Raw genomic sequence first — 19,284 nt, 5'->3', positions numbered from 1 at the left:
ATGACGGTTTCGGGACGGAAACGTAAGGTTTCTCCTTGAGCGTGACGTCAGGCGTTTGCACGCTCTCACGCTCTGCAGAAGCGCTGGCAAGGTGGAAGTGTTTGGGGGTTGTTTCTAAGAGTCCGTGGGAAAAACAAGTGTGTGCAACAGCGGATATAAAAGTGTGTAAAGAGAGGTAAAACAAAAATATCACCAAAAAAATCAATAATTATCTTAAGCGGGTAAATGAATAAGTCAATTAAATGAAAAAAAAGTAGGTAAGTAAGTGTGTTTTAAGAGTGGGTAGAGATGAAAGTGTCCTAATATTTAACGGAAGTTCTTTTCCATGGGGAGAGATTTTTGTAAAATCTCCCAAACTTTCTAGAGAGGAAAATAATGTGCTGTTAAGCACAATTTAAATTTAAGTAAAACAAAAAAGTTGATTATCTAGAAATGAAAGTTGGTCGATCATTAGTAAGTGGGAATATATTTTTATTGTCTTCTTTATTCATAATTGTTCTTTCACTGTGCGAAAATATTTATATTTAATCCAAATACCTGATTATTCAATAGAATTTTCCATATGATGTTTGAATACCTAAATATTTGATAGCTGCAGCACTAGAGGGGATGCTATACTGTACCATACATAATATAAATGGATAATGAAAGAGATGACCTGACGCTTGGGGAGGACTGGCCAATTGGGAATTTAATGAGTTTCCCAAATGCCCATTCCATCCACGGCGACAAATCAAATAGTAATGGCTTGATGCCGGTCGAACAACAAATCGGCATGTTGGACACTGCACCACCGCTCCCTGGAAAAGTTCAGGCTCAGGATTTTTTTAAAAACTTTAAGCCCTTGATAACACCCAGTGGTGAAGTCCAGGGTATACGCGGGTATACTGAGTATACCCACTTCTTTTTCAGTCAGCATTGAGTAAGTCAATATGCTATGCTGTTTTCGTGTGTAGGGTGTTTCAGTTCTCCGAAGCGCTTTGGAGAACTGAGACACTCTGGCCTACACACTCACACCTATCAACGGCAACGTTCAATTGAGGGGCACAAGGGTGGAAGTGCAATTATTGGGGCGCAACCTATATGTCGCAACAGTAACCGTAAACAGCGTTACAGAAGTTGGAAGTCCGTGGCATGTAGCCCATATCTGCTACTATACGCGCTGGTTGCTATAAATAAATTAAAAAATATACTTTTTTTTTTATTAACTAGTAATTGACATTTGATTATTTTCCAGTAGAAAACCTGACGATTTCTCACCGCACACTTGTTAAAAATCACAGGGTTAACAGATAAAAGTCATTTTAAGCATAGCAATTTTTTTGTCAAATTACTTCTTTTTTAAACTCCTGTCACAGTCACCTGTCTATGAACATTTGGCTTTTTCGGTGGAACTGTCAAGTTTGTCTTATGAAAATTCTATTCATTTGATTCCATATTTTCCATAGACGAAGGATGATTGTGAAGACGAAACGGTCCCGACAGCAGAACATGATTTAGAAGTAATTAGTGAGGTAAGCAATCCGTGTATTTGTGTAACAGTAGTGTGTTTATTCAAATGTCATGATCTGCTATACTTTGTTCTATATTGTATTCAACAGTTATGTTACTTCTACTTTATGAAACCATGTCTCTATATGCTTGGTACTTTTAGGACTCCTGTCCAATTTGTGGAAATATATTTCCTGCGGAAATTGTTGCACACCATGCAAGTTCATGTGGTGACAGGTATGACAGACGTAAATTTAGAGATATCAAAACTGCATGAGAATATGCACAAAATACTACAATTAATTTATTACTTATAATGGTGCTTGAAATGTAAAGCGTGAATTTCCCCTTAGGGGTAGAGTTCGCCAGTCGGCGAGCTGGCGGACTCAGTAACAGGGGTTAACTTTCACAAAGAACGCTGGGGTGATGACCGGGGCCTTCCCCCGCTGGGCCTGGGGTTCGGGGGTGTCGGCCGCCCTCCGGTGCCCCCATCTCCTCCTTCTGCCCCCGGTGTTCCGTCCCTCCACACGGCGGGGGGTGGGGTGGGCGCGGCTGCCCTCTCCGCTCCGCTGTCCGGCCCCTCTTCGGCGCCGGTGGTCCCCGGGGGCTGGGGGTCGGGGGTTGGGGGGCTGCCGGTTGGTCGGGGTGGGGTCGGGGGAGGGCTTTGTTGGGGGGGGGGCGGTGGTGGGGGTTGCGGGGTGTGGGGGTGGTGGGGTGTCTGGGGGATTGGGGACCTGGGGGCGGCTGGGGCTGGGTTGGGGTGGGTGGCGGGGTGGATGGGGGGCGGGGGGTCGTGGGGGGTGCGGGGGTTGGGGGCCGGTGGGGTGCCTGGCGGGCCTGCAGTGCCCCGTTCTGCTGCGTTGGGTCGGGGGCGCGGGCCGTGTTGGGGCGGGGGGCGCTCCTGCACCTGGGATTGCTCTTCGACCGGTGGCCCTGGCGGGGCCCGGGGGTCGTCCTTTGGCGCTGCCGCGGCCTGGGGGGCCCTGAGGTGTTGCGCTTGCTCTGTTCCGGCAGGGGTCGACGGCTCCCCTCTTTGGTGGAGATTTTCAAGCATGCCAGATCCACCACACCAGCATCTACCGAAACTCAGACACAATCTGTTTCCTCCTCAGGTCATTGAATCGGTGGAGGCTGGTGTCTGTGGATCTCACTCGGCTTCGTCTGTCCTTCCTTCCTTTTCTCGGTCTCTCCTTCGGTCTCTTGAGGCCTCCCTGATTTTATGTTTTTTGGATTTGTTGGGGTCTGGATGTTTCTTGGGTTGGGGAGGAGTTCTGGTGGGTGGTGCCTGGTCGGTGCTGGACTTCACCTTCCTTGGTTTTCTTTGGTCCCCTCGGGTCTCCTGACGGCGGTGTTCGGTTTAGGTGAACGGTATGAGATTTTTTCTAATAGGTTTTTTTGGTGAGCTAACAAATACACGCACACACGCACGCACGCACATACACATACTCACCCACACACACACACAAAAAAAATAAAAAAATAAAAATAAATAAAAATAAATAAAGAGCAATGATGATGACATTTCCGAATGAACAATACTGAGCTCTTTAAGAAAAAAAAAAAAAAAAAAAAGTAAAGCGTAAATTTCTTCATGTAAATCGTCAGGTACATTTTCAAGATATAAAATTGTACATAATTTGACACATGACCACTGTGTATGAGTTTTCTTTTTTGGATGATGCAAGTGTGATAATCAAACTGTATAAAATGTTTTTTTTTTTCTTAATATGTGTGCTAAAACGTGTGTTCATTCAATCTTTTTCAAGATTTCCATGTGGTAGCTCCACTTCTGCACAATCATATATGCCGAGTGACCACATGACTCAAAGCAGCACTGGTGCATCAGTTATCTGCTCATCACCTGATATAACGACATCAACAGCGACCCTCTCAACAGACAATACCCTTTTACAGTCCAGACCTGATGAAATGGATGAGATGCGTTAGTATTTGTCTAAAAAAAATTATGAATAAATAATGACATGTTTGGTGAAAGTTAAGAAAAACAATCACATTGAAAGATGTTAAAATGCCAATATTCATTACAGTGCTGTAATTTTTTTTCCATCTCACCAAAAATCGAATTACAATTATTGAGTTTGTCATAGACTTGCATATGTCTTTGTTTATTCTACAAATTGGTTATAGGCACAATTTGTAGAGTAGTGAATGTTGTGCAATTCATTACTTTTTAAATTACAACTTCAATTATAATAAACAGTTGTTTTCTTCTATTTTTTGTGTGTTACTACAGCATGGCAAAACGTAGTGGATCCGGAATTAGCAGCTGACCAGTACAGAAGGCAGTGTCTGCAAACCAATGAAGATAAGCCATACCTAAAAATAATAATAGACATTGGAGAAGACGTAATGGACCAGGAAGCCAGAATCCTCACTTTTTACAAGACTCCCAATATAGATTGGGCCAAACCATTTCAAGCTAAACTAAAAGGTGCTGTAAACAAACCTCAATTCAAACATGTTGTTTTTGAGTATTGTATTCGTAACATGTTTTGCTTTTTATATATTTGCAGGGGTGCAGATAAGTAGCATGTTAGTGCGCATGAGCACCAAAATTACAATAATGTAGTAATGTACTTGTTAAACTTATTTTTTTTTCTTTTCTTTTTTAAGTTCACACTTAAAGCTTTCTATGAACAACCGCTAAGACAGCTAGCTTGAGTAGCCTATCTCCCTGGAAACTGATGCATTTGCATGGAGATGTGGCTGAAGGCGTCGTACAAGTGCTGCCAGAAGGACAGTTATCTTCGCATCACTGTACTGTGGCTACGGCAGTCATTCAAAATATGTAATGACACGAAAGTGCTCCATGTTGCATGTTGCATGAATATTTTTATTGTGGGAGTACAATGCTGTAACAACAGCAATCCCACATGAACATATGAAAACATGAAAAATACAAATTTGAAGGCCAGAAAACCCATGACCTGAAAGATGGATGTGATTGCTTGTGTTTTTAGGAGATGTGGCCATTGGAGAAGGGGTTAACAGACACTTCTTCAGTATGATAATGCACAAGTTACAACATGGTTTCAAACTTGATTGCGGTAGGTCTTAAAGAATCCTAAAGACACTGGCCCAACTCCACTAAAGTTTGTTTGTTTAAGTTGCAAGGCAAAATAGAACATAAATGTTAGATAATTGACTCATGATTTTATGAAGGAATTACGTGCACCATCTTGGCAGACAGCTTCAGTTATGGTCAGTGATTATATTGCAAATTATTGTAAATTAATCATTCAGCAAATACAAGTTATCATTCAGCTATACTATGAATAACTAACAACAGACAGCATAGCCATAACACATGACAAATCTGTCAATCTAAAGATTAATACACAATCATAGGCAGGAAATTGCAATCATGTGGTTATTATTACCGTATTGAACATAAAATGGCAAACCCCATTAAAAAATTATTATTGTTTTTATAGGAACCGCATGCGGCACTGTGCTGTTTGAAGGCCAACCAGATCATTTAATTCCTGCCACTTCCCAAGTATTTGCACAGAATGACCTGTTTGTCATGGCAGGAAGAATGATTGGGCATTCTTTCCTTCATGGGGGCCCTTGTCTGTTAGGTATTAGCCCAGCAGTAATTCATGTGTTGCTTGGTAAATCACCACAGACAGCGACAATCATGTTAGAAGATGTGGCAGACATGGACATCGGGGAGACCATACGCCCGGTAAGTACGGTAAAGTGCAAGGTTATACATCATCATTCAATGAAAAAATATGGACTATACTTTTACTTTTTAATGTCATTTATTGGAAATAAATGTGCGGTATTTTCTTTTTAAAGCTGTTTGAGAATCAAGAATCTGCTGGAAAGGAAGAAACAAGTGAAAAAAGAGGACTCCAATGAGTGTCAGACAACGGCTGTTAATGACCTGGCATTGGCATGGGACATGCCTATATTAACGGCTAGTAACAGCACCTGGCTCCTTCACAATCTACTTCAGCATGCAGTAAGTGTGGCTGACTAGCGTTATATCCATCAAAAGTTGTCCTACTTAAGTGTCTCCTATCTAACAGTATATCATGCTTTGATAAATGTACATTTTACACATTACCTCTGTATATGTAACTGGATAGCCGATAGGCCAATTCCATATTACTACTCTCAAGAAATGTTTCTCGGCATACAATCCTATAGGAGGATCTTTGATGAAAAATGTTTGCGCATGCGCGGTTGGTTGTGTGACAGAAAATGATAGCGGGCTCAGTCGCGCTGTATAGATGAGACGTCAAACAATATCGCCCATTTCAAGGCGACGAACAAGTCAGGGTGGCTGTTGATCATGCTTTGGAACACCTGAATAAGACTGAAAAAGAAATATGACTTAGTGTTTTTTTATAGCTACTGCACAAACTCGATTTCTTCGTTTTTTAAATCCTCTCCAAATAACAAATCTATAGGCTCAAGTAATTACCGGTAATAAAGTGAGCCTCACAAACCCTGTCAGCATCAACTGGAAACCAGGCTTTGAGCATCAAATTATACCCTCCTGATATCTCGCAGCCATCACAATATGTCACAATGAACATTATGTCACACACGATCCTCGAATATATTTACCGTATTGAAATTGGAGAACATTTGATTTACGATGTTTATAAATTTATTAAACATAAACAAGAGGACTTCAGACATTTTACAACTTGCCTTAAATACATGTATACATTATATGCTTAATGAGGGTTGTAGGAGGAAAATTGTACATTTTTTAATAAATGAATTATAACTAACTCAACAAAAGATGCCTCTGCCAAATCTAATATTGGGGTCTAAAGAACTGAGCGATAAAAGAAAAAAGGGGTCGTCAAAGCAGCACATACTGTCCAGTGTCCACTTGTTAAAAAAATTGTGACCACCTTGCCACACCTGCCTCCCGGCCCGACACTAAGAGCCTAGGAGCTGTATATGTCTAATCTGTATGTATACCTATAGTATATATAGTAGTCTTCTCTCAGGATGGGAGAGGTAAGATGGTCGCCCTGTGGCTTCAATGGCTTGCACGGTGTGTATGGGCGATCGGCTGTACAGCAATATATACAGACCAGTGTTTGAATGTGCACAGATTAATAATTGAATTGAATTTACTGCATGTATATATTTACTTGGAGTCCCTTCATCCATACCTCACTCACCCCTGTGATACTTTAGGGTGCTCGGCCGAAACTCCCGCCAACTCAAACAGCTGAAGCAAGGACTAAAAGAAACCCTCATTATGCTGTTATTGGAGTCTCGACCCGATGCAGTGGCATCAGTTTTTCCAACAGAAACAAAGTCTGAGTGCAGTGTGGAGGTATTCAATGAAGCATGTCTAGGATTCTAAAATGTCTGTAATTTTCAAAATAAAAATTTTTGCATGGGAATTAACTGGAATTTATGGGAATGCAAACGGAATTCATTAGGTCAAGATTGACCAGATAACTTAATTACACTTGGGTTAAATAAATACCTTTTTTTTTTGTTTTTTTTAAAGGTTGTGCGAGTTTGAGTGAGCCTGCTCATGGGCATGTTGGGGGGAAGGTTAGGGTTTTCTTTGTGCTGTACTATGGATGTTTTACTCACTCAACGCTTTTGAGTTGCAATGTAATGTATGAAAGGAGCTATATCAATTTTGATTTGATGTGACAGTCTGGCAAAACAAAAAAATATTTATTTTTTCATTAGGGTTAGTTCAAGGTTGCAAAGATGTTTGCCAGACCCACCACCCATCCATCCATTTATTACCGCTAATCCGGAGTCGGATTCACGGGGGCAGCAGCTTTAGGAGGGAAGCCCAGACCTCCTCAGCCACTTGAACCAGTTCCTCCGGCTGGATCCCAAGGCGTTCCCAGGCCAGCCCAGAGACATAGTCTCTCCAGCATGTCCTGGGTCGTCCCCAGGGTCTGCCGCCGGTGGGACATGCCCGGAACACCTCTCCAGGAAGGCGTCCAGGAGGCTTCCGAACCAGATACCCGAGCCCCCTTAACTGGCTCCTTTCCACGCGGAGGAACAGCGGCTCGACCCTGAGTCCCTCCCGGATGACTGAGCTTCTCACCAAATCTCTTAAGGGAAAGCCCGGACACCCAACGGAAGAAACTCATTTCGGCCGCTGTGTGGCAGACACTCGCAAAGAAATTTCAACATGTTCATTATTCCTTTGCGATTTACATAGAATGTTTGGTGCCGTAAATATACTTTGCAAGTGTCTTGAGAACATCTTTGCAACCTTAGAATAAATAATAATTAAAAACTGACAACAAAGAAAAACTCGCTACATGCACAGTCCCTTGCATGCAAACCTTTGACGCACAGTTAGATACAACCTTTAAGCCCATATCCAAATGAGAGGGAGAGTGTTTGCTTAGGGTTAGGGTTATATTATTGAATATTCGTCATCATATGTTCAGTTATGCAAACATTTTTAATGTTTTTTCCTTGTTCCAAGGAAATTTTGATTTGGAATCATTTTCAGTGAACAATTCCAACCTTGAACAAAGTCTGACGAGAAATCAACAATCACATGTTCTCCTCAGCAGGATACACATTTCATTGTTAGGCTGTTGAGACCACAACATCAGCCTTCACACAATTAACACCCCATGTGTGGATTGACCATATGTATAAATTAGAGAGAAAATTGTAAAATAGAATGAATTGGTTCAATGCCAACTATGGTGCCATAATGATTGTCTCATTTGCTGTCCTAGGTTGTTTTGGACCTAATCAAATGGCCTGAGGAATCTGGGTTGGACGATGAAGATGGTTACTCCGTTGACTGTAGATGTAGAATAATGGGGTACTTGCGTCAGTTTGTGAGGACAGGTAAATTACATGTTGATATTTGTGCACATTTTGTAATGCATAAATGCAGATTTTCAAATGTGGTTGAAAATCAAGGTTTTTTTAACCATTTTTTCTTGTTTATGAACACAAGTTGTATTATGAGTATTAAGCATAAGCATACACATATTGCTACAAGGCAGAATTTTAATTTATAGATACATCTGTGATTTGATTTTCTTAAATGATCATCCTCTAGCAGGGATCACTTTTTTTCCCAGATGTTGCAGAACCTGTTTTTTTCTCAAAAAAATACATAAATTAAATTATAAAAACAGTAATCTAATTGATTATTGTTACTTAATAGCATGCACAGCTTAATTCCACTTTTTTTCTCCTTTTTTTTAGGGTCTCAAGAGAATCTTAAAAGACTCCTGAAGTTCTGGGTGGGATGGGAGATACCCATGCCAGATATGGAAGTGGAGGTGGTGAGAGCGGAACATCCCACGTCTTCTACATGCTTCCAAAACTTAAAGTTACCTGGCCACTACAGCCATTACACAGAATTCAGTGACCATTTAAAGAACTGCATCGCCACAACTGATACTGGTTTTGGTTTGGTATAGATCAAAATCTTTATTTCATTACTTTAAATAATGTAGTTCTGATGTTTTGCTAGATAGGTTCTTATTACAGTTCATTGTCAATTTGTACGAAAAGACAATATATAGCACTAAATTATAAAATGTAATTTAGTGCAGGCAGTTTTAAACAAATAACAGCCCAGAAGCGCTTGGCTAGACCCTACACATAGTTTATACTGTGCATGTAGTTCACTGCAGCCAAATAATGGTCTACTCCCATGCGTGTAGAAGGTCCTGCTGGATCCACAGCAGCATGGAGTCCAGCCAGTTCTTGAGGTGTCAAAGGGCAGTCAGTTTCAGGCACATAGACACAAGAGTCGGTGTTGCTGGACACAAGGCCACTACTCTCCCAGTTTATCAGGGGGATGTTCAAATCCTGTAGTTGATATGAAAAACAATTCATTGTCTACTGTTTAAAGTAAGTTTTGCTTACCAATTTTTTAAAAGTACTTACTTTTTTTTTTTTTTTTTTTTAAATATATATATATACATATATATATACATATACACATACACACACATATATATATATATATATATATATATATATATATACATATATACATACATACATATATACATTTTTTTTTTTTTGTGTGTGTGGGTGAGTATGTGTATGTGCGTGCGTGCGTGCGTGCGTGCGTGCGTGCGTGCGTGTGTGTATTTGTTAGCTCACCAGAAAACCTATTAGACAAAAAACTAATTTTTAAAAGTACTTACAACATCATTAGACTCTTGTAAATTATAGTGCAGTCCCATGTGCCACATTTGGTTCGGGGTACGATTTCCCTCGACTGTCCCAGCCATCTTTAAAAACATCAAGCTGGGCTTGTAAGCGAGGAATGAAGACATAATGGCAGCAGAAAAGGTGAACACTGCTGGACAGGTCCAGGAGATCATCTTCCTCCATTTGGTGCAACGCAGCATAGTAGAGGCAAGTAACTGCTGTGTAGACATCTCGCCAAAGACGTTCAATTCTGTAATGTCAATGTAATTGTGCCCCCCCCCCCTTTTTTTTTTAATTAAAGAAGACATTTTAAACCATGTAAAAAAGTGAATCATATTTGGACAAACAAGCAACTGGGTGCAACAATTAATCAACTACTTGGCTATCCAATTAATTATTTAATCATTTTTGAGAGCATGTTTGAATTGTTCTAAATCCTTTTAAATTTAAGCATTTCAATGGCAAATGTTTTTTTTCTATTATCAACAAAAAAAGTAGTTTAAAATGATAAATGCAGTTTCATAAATGAAACAAACATTCCATTAATTTCAAGTAATGAGAAAGTAAGGGTGATTAAAAAAAAGAACATAGCAGAATTCTTTACCTTTATTTTGTACATTATTACTATTTGTATGTGTTGGAATGTCACCTTTGAAAATTAGATGTTGCATCTCAAGGGGATATCCTATAAAGCTACAAATCAAATGAAAATTTAAAATCATGCGATATTGCAAAAATGAAAAACTGTAGCTTGGACTTGTGTCGTAAATAGCTTCAAGTTTTTAGGTTTTACAAGTGTTAGTGTTTACCACTTCACTTACATGAAGCTCCATTTCATCTTGGGCAGAGAGTAGACCATGCACATCAGTAAGGGCTTCATACACTTGCTGAGGGATCTGAATTTGGTTAGCTAGTGCACTCAGTAAAACCATGTCCTGTGAAATTATAAATTGTAGATAGTCCAGGTCCAGAGGGGCACGCTCAAGGGCAGCCGATAGTCTGTTATGGAGTCGGGCCAGTAAAAGATTCAGCAGCAGTTCCTAGAGAGAAATATAGGGTGTCCATAACATGTTTACAATTTTTAAAACAATATATTACAAAGGCAGTTGTTGAGATGTCTTAAACAGATTTGTTTTATTTTAACCAGTGTTTGTTAATTAAAGTATTCATTCATATTGAATTTATTTGTTTCAGATACTGTGTTGATGGATGGTAAACCTGCAGCAAACATGGCAACAAATCGAGTACCGTTTTCATGTGCTTGGTGTAAATGATGATGCCCATATAGAGGTCTATTAAATTAAGTTTAAAAAAAAACTCACACAAATGAAGGTACTTAAAATATCTCAAAATTGTTATAATTGTAAAGAGACTTTTGGGACACTCTGTATAGGTCGTGTGTAATGTGCATTATTATTGATTACATTATTATGCAAACAGGAAGAAATAATAACAAAAAACACACCATTAATGTCAAGGCAGTAGCGATATTCCGCTCACCTGCTGCTGCAGCGAAGAGCTGTTGCTCTGATCGGTCATTTTTCTAGAAGGCAAAACAAGATAAAGAACACTATGGAGTCAAATGTGTACATACATAACATCGATTGGGTGCATCTTCCCTCCAGTACCTGTCAATGGCGCATATGTGAGCTACATGAATTCGTTTGTTAGCCAGCTAACTAATACAAGAAATAACAATTTTAACCAACACAGGGGAGCAGCACACTGCACCATTCTTGGCATATAATGAAGTAGTTTAGTTGTTCATTGTTGTCATATAGCCACAATATTCCAAAGCATGAGATGCAATTAAGTCCGTGGCGCCAGAAATGACGATAATGACTAGACTGCTTTAGCATGAAATCAAATGCCAGCTAGCTAGAAAGCTAAATATGTGATGCTAATCATAAAAACAGGTTGGATGACCATCGTCAATATTTGAAAGAATGATGAAGTAACATAATACTTACCTTGTCATAGCAAAAACCAAAAGAGACTGAAGTATTCTTAATATGTATGTTGGTTGGCGACGATGTGTCCTGCTTGTATCCTTCCGCGAGTCCCGCCACCGTCGTTCGCTAAACCAATGAGGTTGCGCTCCAATCCGCTCAAATCCTTCTCACTTGATTGGTCAAGACAACCCTTCATTACACCAGAGCCCGCCCCCTTCTTTACGAGTACAAATCACGGCGCTCTACAAGTACAAATTAGTTTTGCTCCATTTGTAGCGCGACAAATGGGGCAAAACTCACGTCACTGAACAGCAGCAGAAAGCCCACTTGTGACTCCTAGTGGCGACTTCTTTGACTACAAGTTGTCATTTCTACAGGTACAAATCACAACTTTTACAGATACAAATTTATAGTTTTTGTACAGGTACAAAAAAAATTTGTACAGATACAAATCATGACTTTTACAGGTACAAATTTGTTTTTACAGATACAAATTTGTTTTACACATACACATTTTTTTTTTTTTACAGGTACAAATTTCTTTTACAGACACAATTTTTTTTTTTACAGGCACACATTTTTTTTACAGATACAAATCACAAATTTAGACTTTTTTCTACAGGTACAAATTTTTTGCACAAGTTAGTTTTGCACCATATTTACCTCCATATTTGAACGTTGTGTTATCCGGCTGCTGTATTAACAAGATAGGTAAAGTTAAGTGCTAGACATGGTAGCCTACATGCTAACTACACCTGCTAGCGCTAGCTAGAGCTAGCAGATCTCACTTTAAGGTTTTAATGTGCAGTAAAAGAAAACAAAAACAAAGAAAAGTTTGAGTAGGCTCTAAATCTCAATTGTGTATAGCCCTCGTTGCTACAATATACAGTAAGGCTTTTGTCTCGTCTGTCATCGTCGTGGTGGGGGTGGGGGAGGGGGGCGTCGGTTGTTGAGTGGCGTGTCCTGCTCGACCGTGTCGCGGAGCGGCGCCGATGAGGGATTTTGGAAGTATTTTACACTGTTAAATGACCTTCATTGATTGACTACAGCACACATTTGTAAATTGTCAAAGCTGCCTTTATTTTCCCCCTTGAAAGATTACCGTTGGTTTCTGTAGCAATCGTTTTTTTCATGGCCATCCAGAATATCCATCCATTTTGCCAAACCGTTTCACCTCATGGAAATTAATCTAAAAGAAAAAAAAAGTAACAATGTTATTACAATACCGTTTTCTTTGTTAATAAGTAAACAAGGAAGTCTATAGTGGATCCATTTTTTTCTATTGTTGAGGATTTATTGAAGGCTCTGCTCACCCCATCCATTATTTATAATCAATGAACTATACAATGTGTGATGTTACTATACTTCAATTGATGACGGTTTCTTATTTTTATTACAATGACACCACTGCCTCATTAGACTCAATGTACATTTTTAATGTTTCATACACATCTGAGATTAACTACAAATTTTATCTTGAATCTTTTAGCGATCCGCTGAGCACTGTGCGAATTGGAAAGCTGCTGACCGTGATACTTGGATTTCAAACCTTCAGCACCGCCTTGGACTTCCACCTCATCTACCTGCTTCCATCTTGCCCTCAAACAACATAATACATATATAAGATCTACATCACAGAGTCTAGAACGCAAATACAGCTGAACTTGCACTCAACAGCACATTACAAACACTCTAATATCATTACTTTACTATTTTGTTGTGTTTAAATTGATTTCCTTTTTTTACTGCCAGTTTACTTTTGACTTTGTCTTGGGAAGTTTTTTTTCTTTTCTTTTTGCTTACAGTAAAGGTTGCTGTAGCAGCATGCCGCGGAAGGGGAAGCGTTCCGAGGCAGCCAAGCGCCGATGGAAGAAGCTGGACCTTGCTGCTCCGGAACTGAGCCGAAACATCGCACCCCAGCAGGTACTTTGCCTCTATTCAATTCTGCACTTGGCGGTGGTGTATTCTGTGTTGAGTTATTTTGAGTCACACTGCTAGGTCCTCAATGTGCTGTATATTTTGTTTTCAGCCTCGGTCCCCACCCTCTGCCACCAGTGATGGGACCACGATGCAGTCTCCAGTGAACAAGGTACGAGTTTCACGCCATATTTTAGCAAGAGTTTATCATTTTTTTATTACTATTACACTTTTTTTTAATATCCTAAACATTTGCAATGTGATTTAGAAGGCCAGAGTCCGAACTTCAGCTCCAGCCAGTCGGCTCGCCACTGTGGACGCCCGCTCCCCACCGCATACCTCTACTGTGGCTGCCCACCAGGTATGTTCCACAGCAGGCAAAATGCAATTAACTTTGTTAATGTGCAATACACATTATTTCCGGCTACAAATATAGTCAAGCAGAAAAAAATGCTAAAATGCTTATGTAAAAAGCAGTCTGTGTATTCAAGACACTCAATAGTAATGTAAAAAAATCCTTTATTAAAAATGGACTACCAACATGTTTCAACACAAGATTGTCTTCACCAGGGCATAGTTTGACAAATATAGAGTGTATGACTGAGCGATATTTGTGCATTGCTTTATTCATGTCAAACTAATTCTGAATTTAATTGTGATGAAGTCTGTTTTCTACAAGATTTCAAAATTTTTACTGATGTCAAAAATAAACTCACTAACATTGATCACAAATTTGTGAGATGCTGAGCCCGGACACAGATATTTCACATGGTTTCTTTTAAGTTACATAGACCAGATGTAAATAATAATAACTAAGACGGTTATATTTAACAACTAATGTTTTGTTTTAGACTTCATGTCTATCTAAACAGTGTATGTCATTGTTTTGTCAAAAACATATTTCTATATACTTCCTTTATACTATAATCTAATCTGGTACAATCTGCTGCCTTTCTGCTCATGTATTTGATCAGAAAATTCTAGCAAAATTGAGCAATTGTGACTGTATTTCAGACACAAACAAAAGTATCAGTTAAGTCCTTGAATCTCTTTTGTGATTAAGAATTTCATTAATAAACCTGGCCTGAATTAACATCACTTGTATGTACAAAATACCTGGTCAATTTTAATTGAAACTAATTTAACCATTACAACCTATGTTTGCTTTTTACTCTATATTATGGTGACTGTGTCATGTTTTGGGTTCTGTTTTCCTTGCGTGTCTCCCTTGGTCTTGTTTAAGTGTGATCCTGCCCTTCCTCGTGTGATCCAATCAGTGCCCTCAGCCACTTGTGTCTTGCCCCAGGTGTGTCTTGTTGTGTCGTTAGTCTGTGTATTTAGTCTGCTGTCTCCCCTCTGTCTGTGTCGGGTCATTGTTGTATTTCCCCCTGTGATGCTGCCCGTTTTTGCCTTGAATTTTCCCTCCATGTCATGCTGCCCGTTTTGCCTTGTTTTCTCCATATTATGTTTTTCCGTGCAATTTAGATCTCACCTTTTGTTTTGTAGAAATTAAAATCCCCTTTTTGATTGAGCCTCTGCCTCCTCGCCCTGTCTTCCCGCATTTGGGTCCTCAAGCTTCCCCTCCTTGACAGAATGACCCGACCCGAGAAGGACCCAGCGGGAGCGCTGAAAGCCAAGATGTGGAATCAGGAGGCGCGCCTGTCACGCCATGAGGAGCTCCAGCACGCCATGGCCGCCCAATTGGACCTGCTGTCGTCCTTGATTGAGGGAGTCGTGCGTCGTTGGGCTTCAGCTGGTGGCGCTCGGAGTCACCAGCCCCAACTCCCCGAACCACGTCTGTCGCACCTTCAACTCTCCGAACCACGTCTGCCGCCGCAGTTCCAAGTCCCCGAACCGCGTCTGCCGCCGCAGTTCCAAGTCCCCGAACCGCGTCTGCCGCCGCAGTTCCAAGTCCCCGAACCGCGTCTGCCGCCGCAGTTCCCAGTCCCCGAACCGCGTCTGCCGCCGCAGTTCCCAGTCCCCGAACCGCGTCTGCCGCCGCAGTTCCCAGTCCCCGAACCGCGTCTGCCGCCGCAGTTCCCAGTCCCCGAACCGCGTCTGCCGCCGCAGTTCCCAGTCCCCGAACCGCGTCTGCCGCCGCAGTTCCCAGTCCCCGAACCGCGTCTGCCGCCGCAGTTCCCAGTCCCCGAACCGCGTCTGCCGCCGCAGTTCCCAGTCCCCGAACCGCGTCTGCCGCCTCCGCTCCCAGTCCCCGAACCGCGTCTGCCGCCTCCGCTCCCAGTCCCCGAACCGCGTCTGCCGCCGCAGTTCCCAGTCCCCGAACCGCGTCTGCCGCCTCCGCTCCCAGTCCCCGAACCGCGTCTGCCGCCTCCGCTCCCAGTCCCCGAACCGCGTCTGCCGCCTCCGCGGCAGCCCCAAGACCCCGAACCGCGTCTGCCGCCTCCGCGGCAGCCCCAAGACCCCGTGCCGCGGCAGCCCTAAGACCCCGTGCCAAGGAGGTGCACGTCCCACTGCCGTCTTCTCCCTGTCTGGCGGCGCACGTTGTGGTCGCTCTTTGCTCCAGTGTGGTGTCCGGGGCGCCCTCCGGACTGGCCTTGATGGGTGTGCCAGGTTCCCGCCTCCGGGCCCCCCTCCGCCCGCCCTGTTTTTGGACCTTTATGTGTTAGGGACGTCTGGGAGCCGTCCCTTGAGGGAGGGGTTCTGTCATGTTTTGGGTTCTGTTTTCCTTGTGTGTCTCCCTTGGTCTTGTTTAAGTGTGATCCTGCCCTTCCTCGTGTGATCCAATCAGTGCCCTCAGCCACTTGTGTCTTGCCCCAGGTGTGTCTTGTTGTGTCTTTAGTCTGTGTATTTAGTCTGCTGTCTCCCCTCTGTCTGTGTCGGGTCATTGTTGTATTTCCACCTGTGATGCTGCCCGTTTTTGCCTTGAATTTTCCCCCCCATGTCATGCTGCCCGTTTTGCCTTGTTTTCTCCATGTTATGTTTTTCCGTGCAATTTAGATCTCGCCTTTTGTTTTATAGAAATTAAAATCCCCTTTTTGATTGAGCCTCTGCCTCCTCGCCCTGTCTTCCCGCATTTGGGTCCTCAAGCTTCCCCTCCTTGACAGACTGCACATGCCTACAATTGTGTAATGTCTATGCTTTATGTTTTAGATGTCCCCTGTTGGTGCCAAGGCTCTGGTACCAGGTCAGTCATAATTTTAATTGCTTTTGCAGCAGTTTTACAATCGATTATTTTAAACAATTCCAATATTTTGCTGGTTCATATACACTCAAAGTGGAACATGTACTTGTACTGTGCATTGTCAGCAATTGAAGTTGAGACTTGACATGGTATTCTGTGTGTGCATCATTTTAGGCAGAGGCACTGGCTGGCGCCACAGAGTTCGGGAATGGCCAGTTTCAGCTGTGACTGGGCGGAGGCACAAACTGGTCATTCCAGTACTGAACCAGGACAACACGGTATGTTTTATAATCAACTCTGCCTTTATAACAAATTAACAACCTTCATTTGTGTCTATTTTTTTTTTAATTACTTCTTTCCTTTTTTCAATTACTACTTTTTTTTTTCTTTTGTAACAGTTTGTCCTGGTTGTTGGTGACTCCCACCTGCGAGCCATTGCCGATGGGGTTGTGAAGATGCCGGAGGGACGTTTCTCGTTTGCCGTGATGTCCACCCCGGGTGCCAGGGCCTCCGAGTTGCGTGCTGAATGCTGTTCTGCCTCGGTCACCCGAGGTGGTCTGCATTTTGGCTCCCAGCAACAACTTGGGCCGCCCCATCGCTGAGGCAGCGGCTGACTTTGGCCAGCTCTTGCACACCGTCTGCAGCCGCTGGCCCAACGTAAGTTCACACATTTCCTTCATATAGATCATACATTTACATTTCAAGTATGTACTTGCATATGTCAAATATGTTCTGTTTAAAATACATTTCAGCCTTTTCCCGTAGTTAAACAGTTAATGAATATTGAAGGATGGAATACGATTGAAAGTTCATCTTGCTCCAGATGTATATTTTACAGTTTTAAACTTTGTGCAGGTCGTTGTGCTGAACGTCGAGCTGGACCAGCAGGACCTTCTTCGCCAGGAGTACAACCGGGTGGCAGTACTTATGGGTACGTTTCATGTTGAAAATTGTTTTCACACACAAAGTGTTCTACTTTTCTTTAAGTCACCTCCTGATCTGATTTCATTGGTGTCTCAGCGGGGGACTCTTGGGCTAATGTTTTTTTTTCTTTGTTACTGTAGGTATTCGCTACCTATCTGTTGCTGGCCACTTCCCGCTGTCACATCTTCACTTGTGGTGTAGAGACGGTGTAAGTACATTAGTTGCTGCAAAAAACAAACAAACATTTTATTAGTGCTCCTCCTATCAAAAGTATGTTTGTAGATGTATAATATTTTTTCTGATCATGTCTGGAAGGTACACCTCAGTGACAGCGATGGGATGTCGGTGCTTGCGCGGTTGCTGTGGGCTGCCGTCAACCTGCGGATGGAGAGGACTGCACCACCTGCACCGGCTGCTCCTCAGCGTTCGCCACCAGCTCGAGTGTTCAGACCAAAAGTGGTTGTTAAGGGTGAGGTCACTGCGCCTCAGCCTTCCAACCCTTTTGACTGGACACTCGTCGGGAAGGCCAAGGAGGTAAACGCAAGCCTAACATGTTTTTGAAAACCTCCTAACATGTTTTTGAAAACCTTAAATTTTATGAATGTGTGTGTTGCAATAATGTCACTAGTCATTTCAGAGCAGCTCGGTTGTGGACTCTGAGGTCACCTGTGGGCCCACTGGGTGGATGGGCACTCTCCAGGTTTGTGATGGTGATCATGGATTCATTCAGCCTTTTACCATGGCACATGTTAAAATTCTATTTCTCTATTTCTATTTTGTTGTGTTTTTTACAGTGCAACATCCCATTGAACCCTCTCTGGTTCAGCCCACCCATGTTGGAGGCGATGGACAAGCTGTCTCCAGCTCATCTTTCCAGCCCTGAGGACTGCCCAGGATCCAAAGGATAAGAAGGTATTTCAGTTTTCCTATTTTGTTTGCCCGTTATGTTTACATATCTATCTTCATGACAAAAAAAAAGTATAGTTAATTGTCCATTCTTGTCGTAACAATGCTTCGCAGTAAAAGCAAAAAAAAAAAAAAAATTTAATAATATATATCTCTCTATCTCTATCTCTATCTCTATCCACCGCAGGGCACAGACAGCAGCCAGCCCATAAGAGCACACGGAGAGAGCACCAGGTTTGCATTGCATTCTTATCAGCCCTGAGAAGTCTTACTTAAAATCACAAACAGAAATTAGTGACCCTTCACACAAGTGCTGTGTGTTAAAAAATTATTGTTTGCTTGTCGTTTCAGCCAGAGGAAAGGCCAGCCCCTGCGGAGGTTCCTTCCAGACCATCATCCCCCCGTCGTCCTGGGACTGAGGTAATTTTTTTTATACTCACAACATTAACCATTAACATATGAAATGTTTAAAATTATATTAGTTAGAATTTAAGATAATTAAAATGGTTTCAATCATTTCAGGATCCTGCTGTGGGACTTCCTCAACGCACGCTATCCGTGAGGGCCACACATTCACAGATGGATGAAAGGTACTCAAGTTTTTCTCGCAACCACCAGTGTACTTGTATGGCTCTCACTTTCTTGGCCTTCCACGCTGAGGGGTTGCAGTTTAATTCGCTTGACCTTGACAGGGTGCTTGAACACGGGGACTCTCTTTACATGGGTGCTAAACAGCAATTGATTTTGGACCATAACTTTGGGAATGATCACTTGACTGTCGAG

At 42.0% G+C, this 19,284-nt stretch overlaps 1 protein-coding gene and 2 long non-coding RNA genes across 3 annotated transcripts; all 3 read left to right on the top strand.

Moving 5' to 3' along the window:
• Positions 1-1,652: 1,652 nt before the first annotated feature.
• LOC147180068 (uncharacterized) lies at positions 1,653-4,260 on the top strand. The gene is made up of 3 exons (XR_015094153.1): positions 1,653-1,728; positions 3,258-3,433; positions 3,746-4,260. It is a non-coding gene; the product is annotated as an uncharacterized LOC147180068 (long non-coding RNA).
• Positions 4,261-4,329: 69 nt separating this feature from the next.
• Positions 4,330-8,393, top strand: LOC147180067 (uncharacterized). Its single transcript, XR_015094154.1, has 5 exons — positions 4,330-4,559; positions 4,947-5,200; positions 5,317-5,482; positions 6,682-6,823; positions 8,217-8,393. It is a non-coding gene; the product is annotated as an uncharacterized LOC147180067 (long non-coding RNA).
• A 9,347-nt stretch (positions 8,394-17,740) lies between these two features.
• LOC147180066 (uncharacterized) lies at positions 17,741-18,899 on the top strand. The gene is made up of 6 exons (XM_086067056.1): positions 17,741-17,803; positions 17,911-18,129; positions 18,224-18,295; positions 18,390-18,507; positions 18,689-18,735; positions 18,853-18,899. The coding sequence occupies exons 2-4, from the start codon at positions 17,935-17,937 to the stop codon at positions 18,501-18,503; spliced, it is 381 nt and encodes a 126-aa protein (XP_085923182.1). The 5' UTR covers positions 17,741-17,803; positions 17,911-17,934; the 3' UTR covers positions 18,504-18,507; positions 18,689-18,735; positions 18,853-18,899.
• The last annotated feature ends 385 nt before the right edge of the window (positions 18,900-19,284 follow it).

The sequence above is a fragment of the Leptonotus elevatus genome, chromosome 2, assembly GCF_054856555.1.
Source record: "Leptonotus elevatus isolate MCC_2025b chromosome 2, RoL_Lele_1.0, whole genome shotgun sequence".
Taxonomy (NCBI): domain Eukaryota; kingdom Metazoa; phylum Chordata; class Actinopteri; order Syngnathiformes; family Syngnathidae; genus Leptonotus; species Leptonotus elevatus.
Note: the sequence above shows the minus strand (reverse complement) of the source record. Positions and strands in the feature narration are given on the sequence as shown.

What these genes read in the sequence shown, in the direction of transcription:
- LOC147180066 (XM_086067056.1), top strand. Translation starts at nt 17,935, where the DNA reads ATGTCGGTGCTTGCGCGGTTGCTGTGGGCTGCCGTCAACCTGCGGATG. An exon ending in TCGTCGGGAAGGCCAAGGAG is followed by an intron (nt 18,130 to 18,223) that starts GTAAACGCAAGC and finishes TAATGTCACTAG; the next exon opens with TCATTTCAGAGCAGCTCGGT. An exon ending in GGTGGATGGGCACTCTCCAG is followed by an intron (nt 18,296 to 18,389) that starts GTTTGTGATGGT and finishes TGTTTTTTACAG; the next exon opens with TGCAACATCCCATTGAACCC.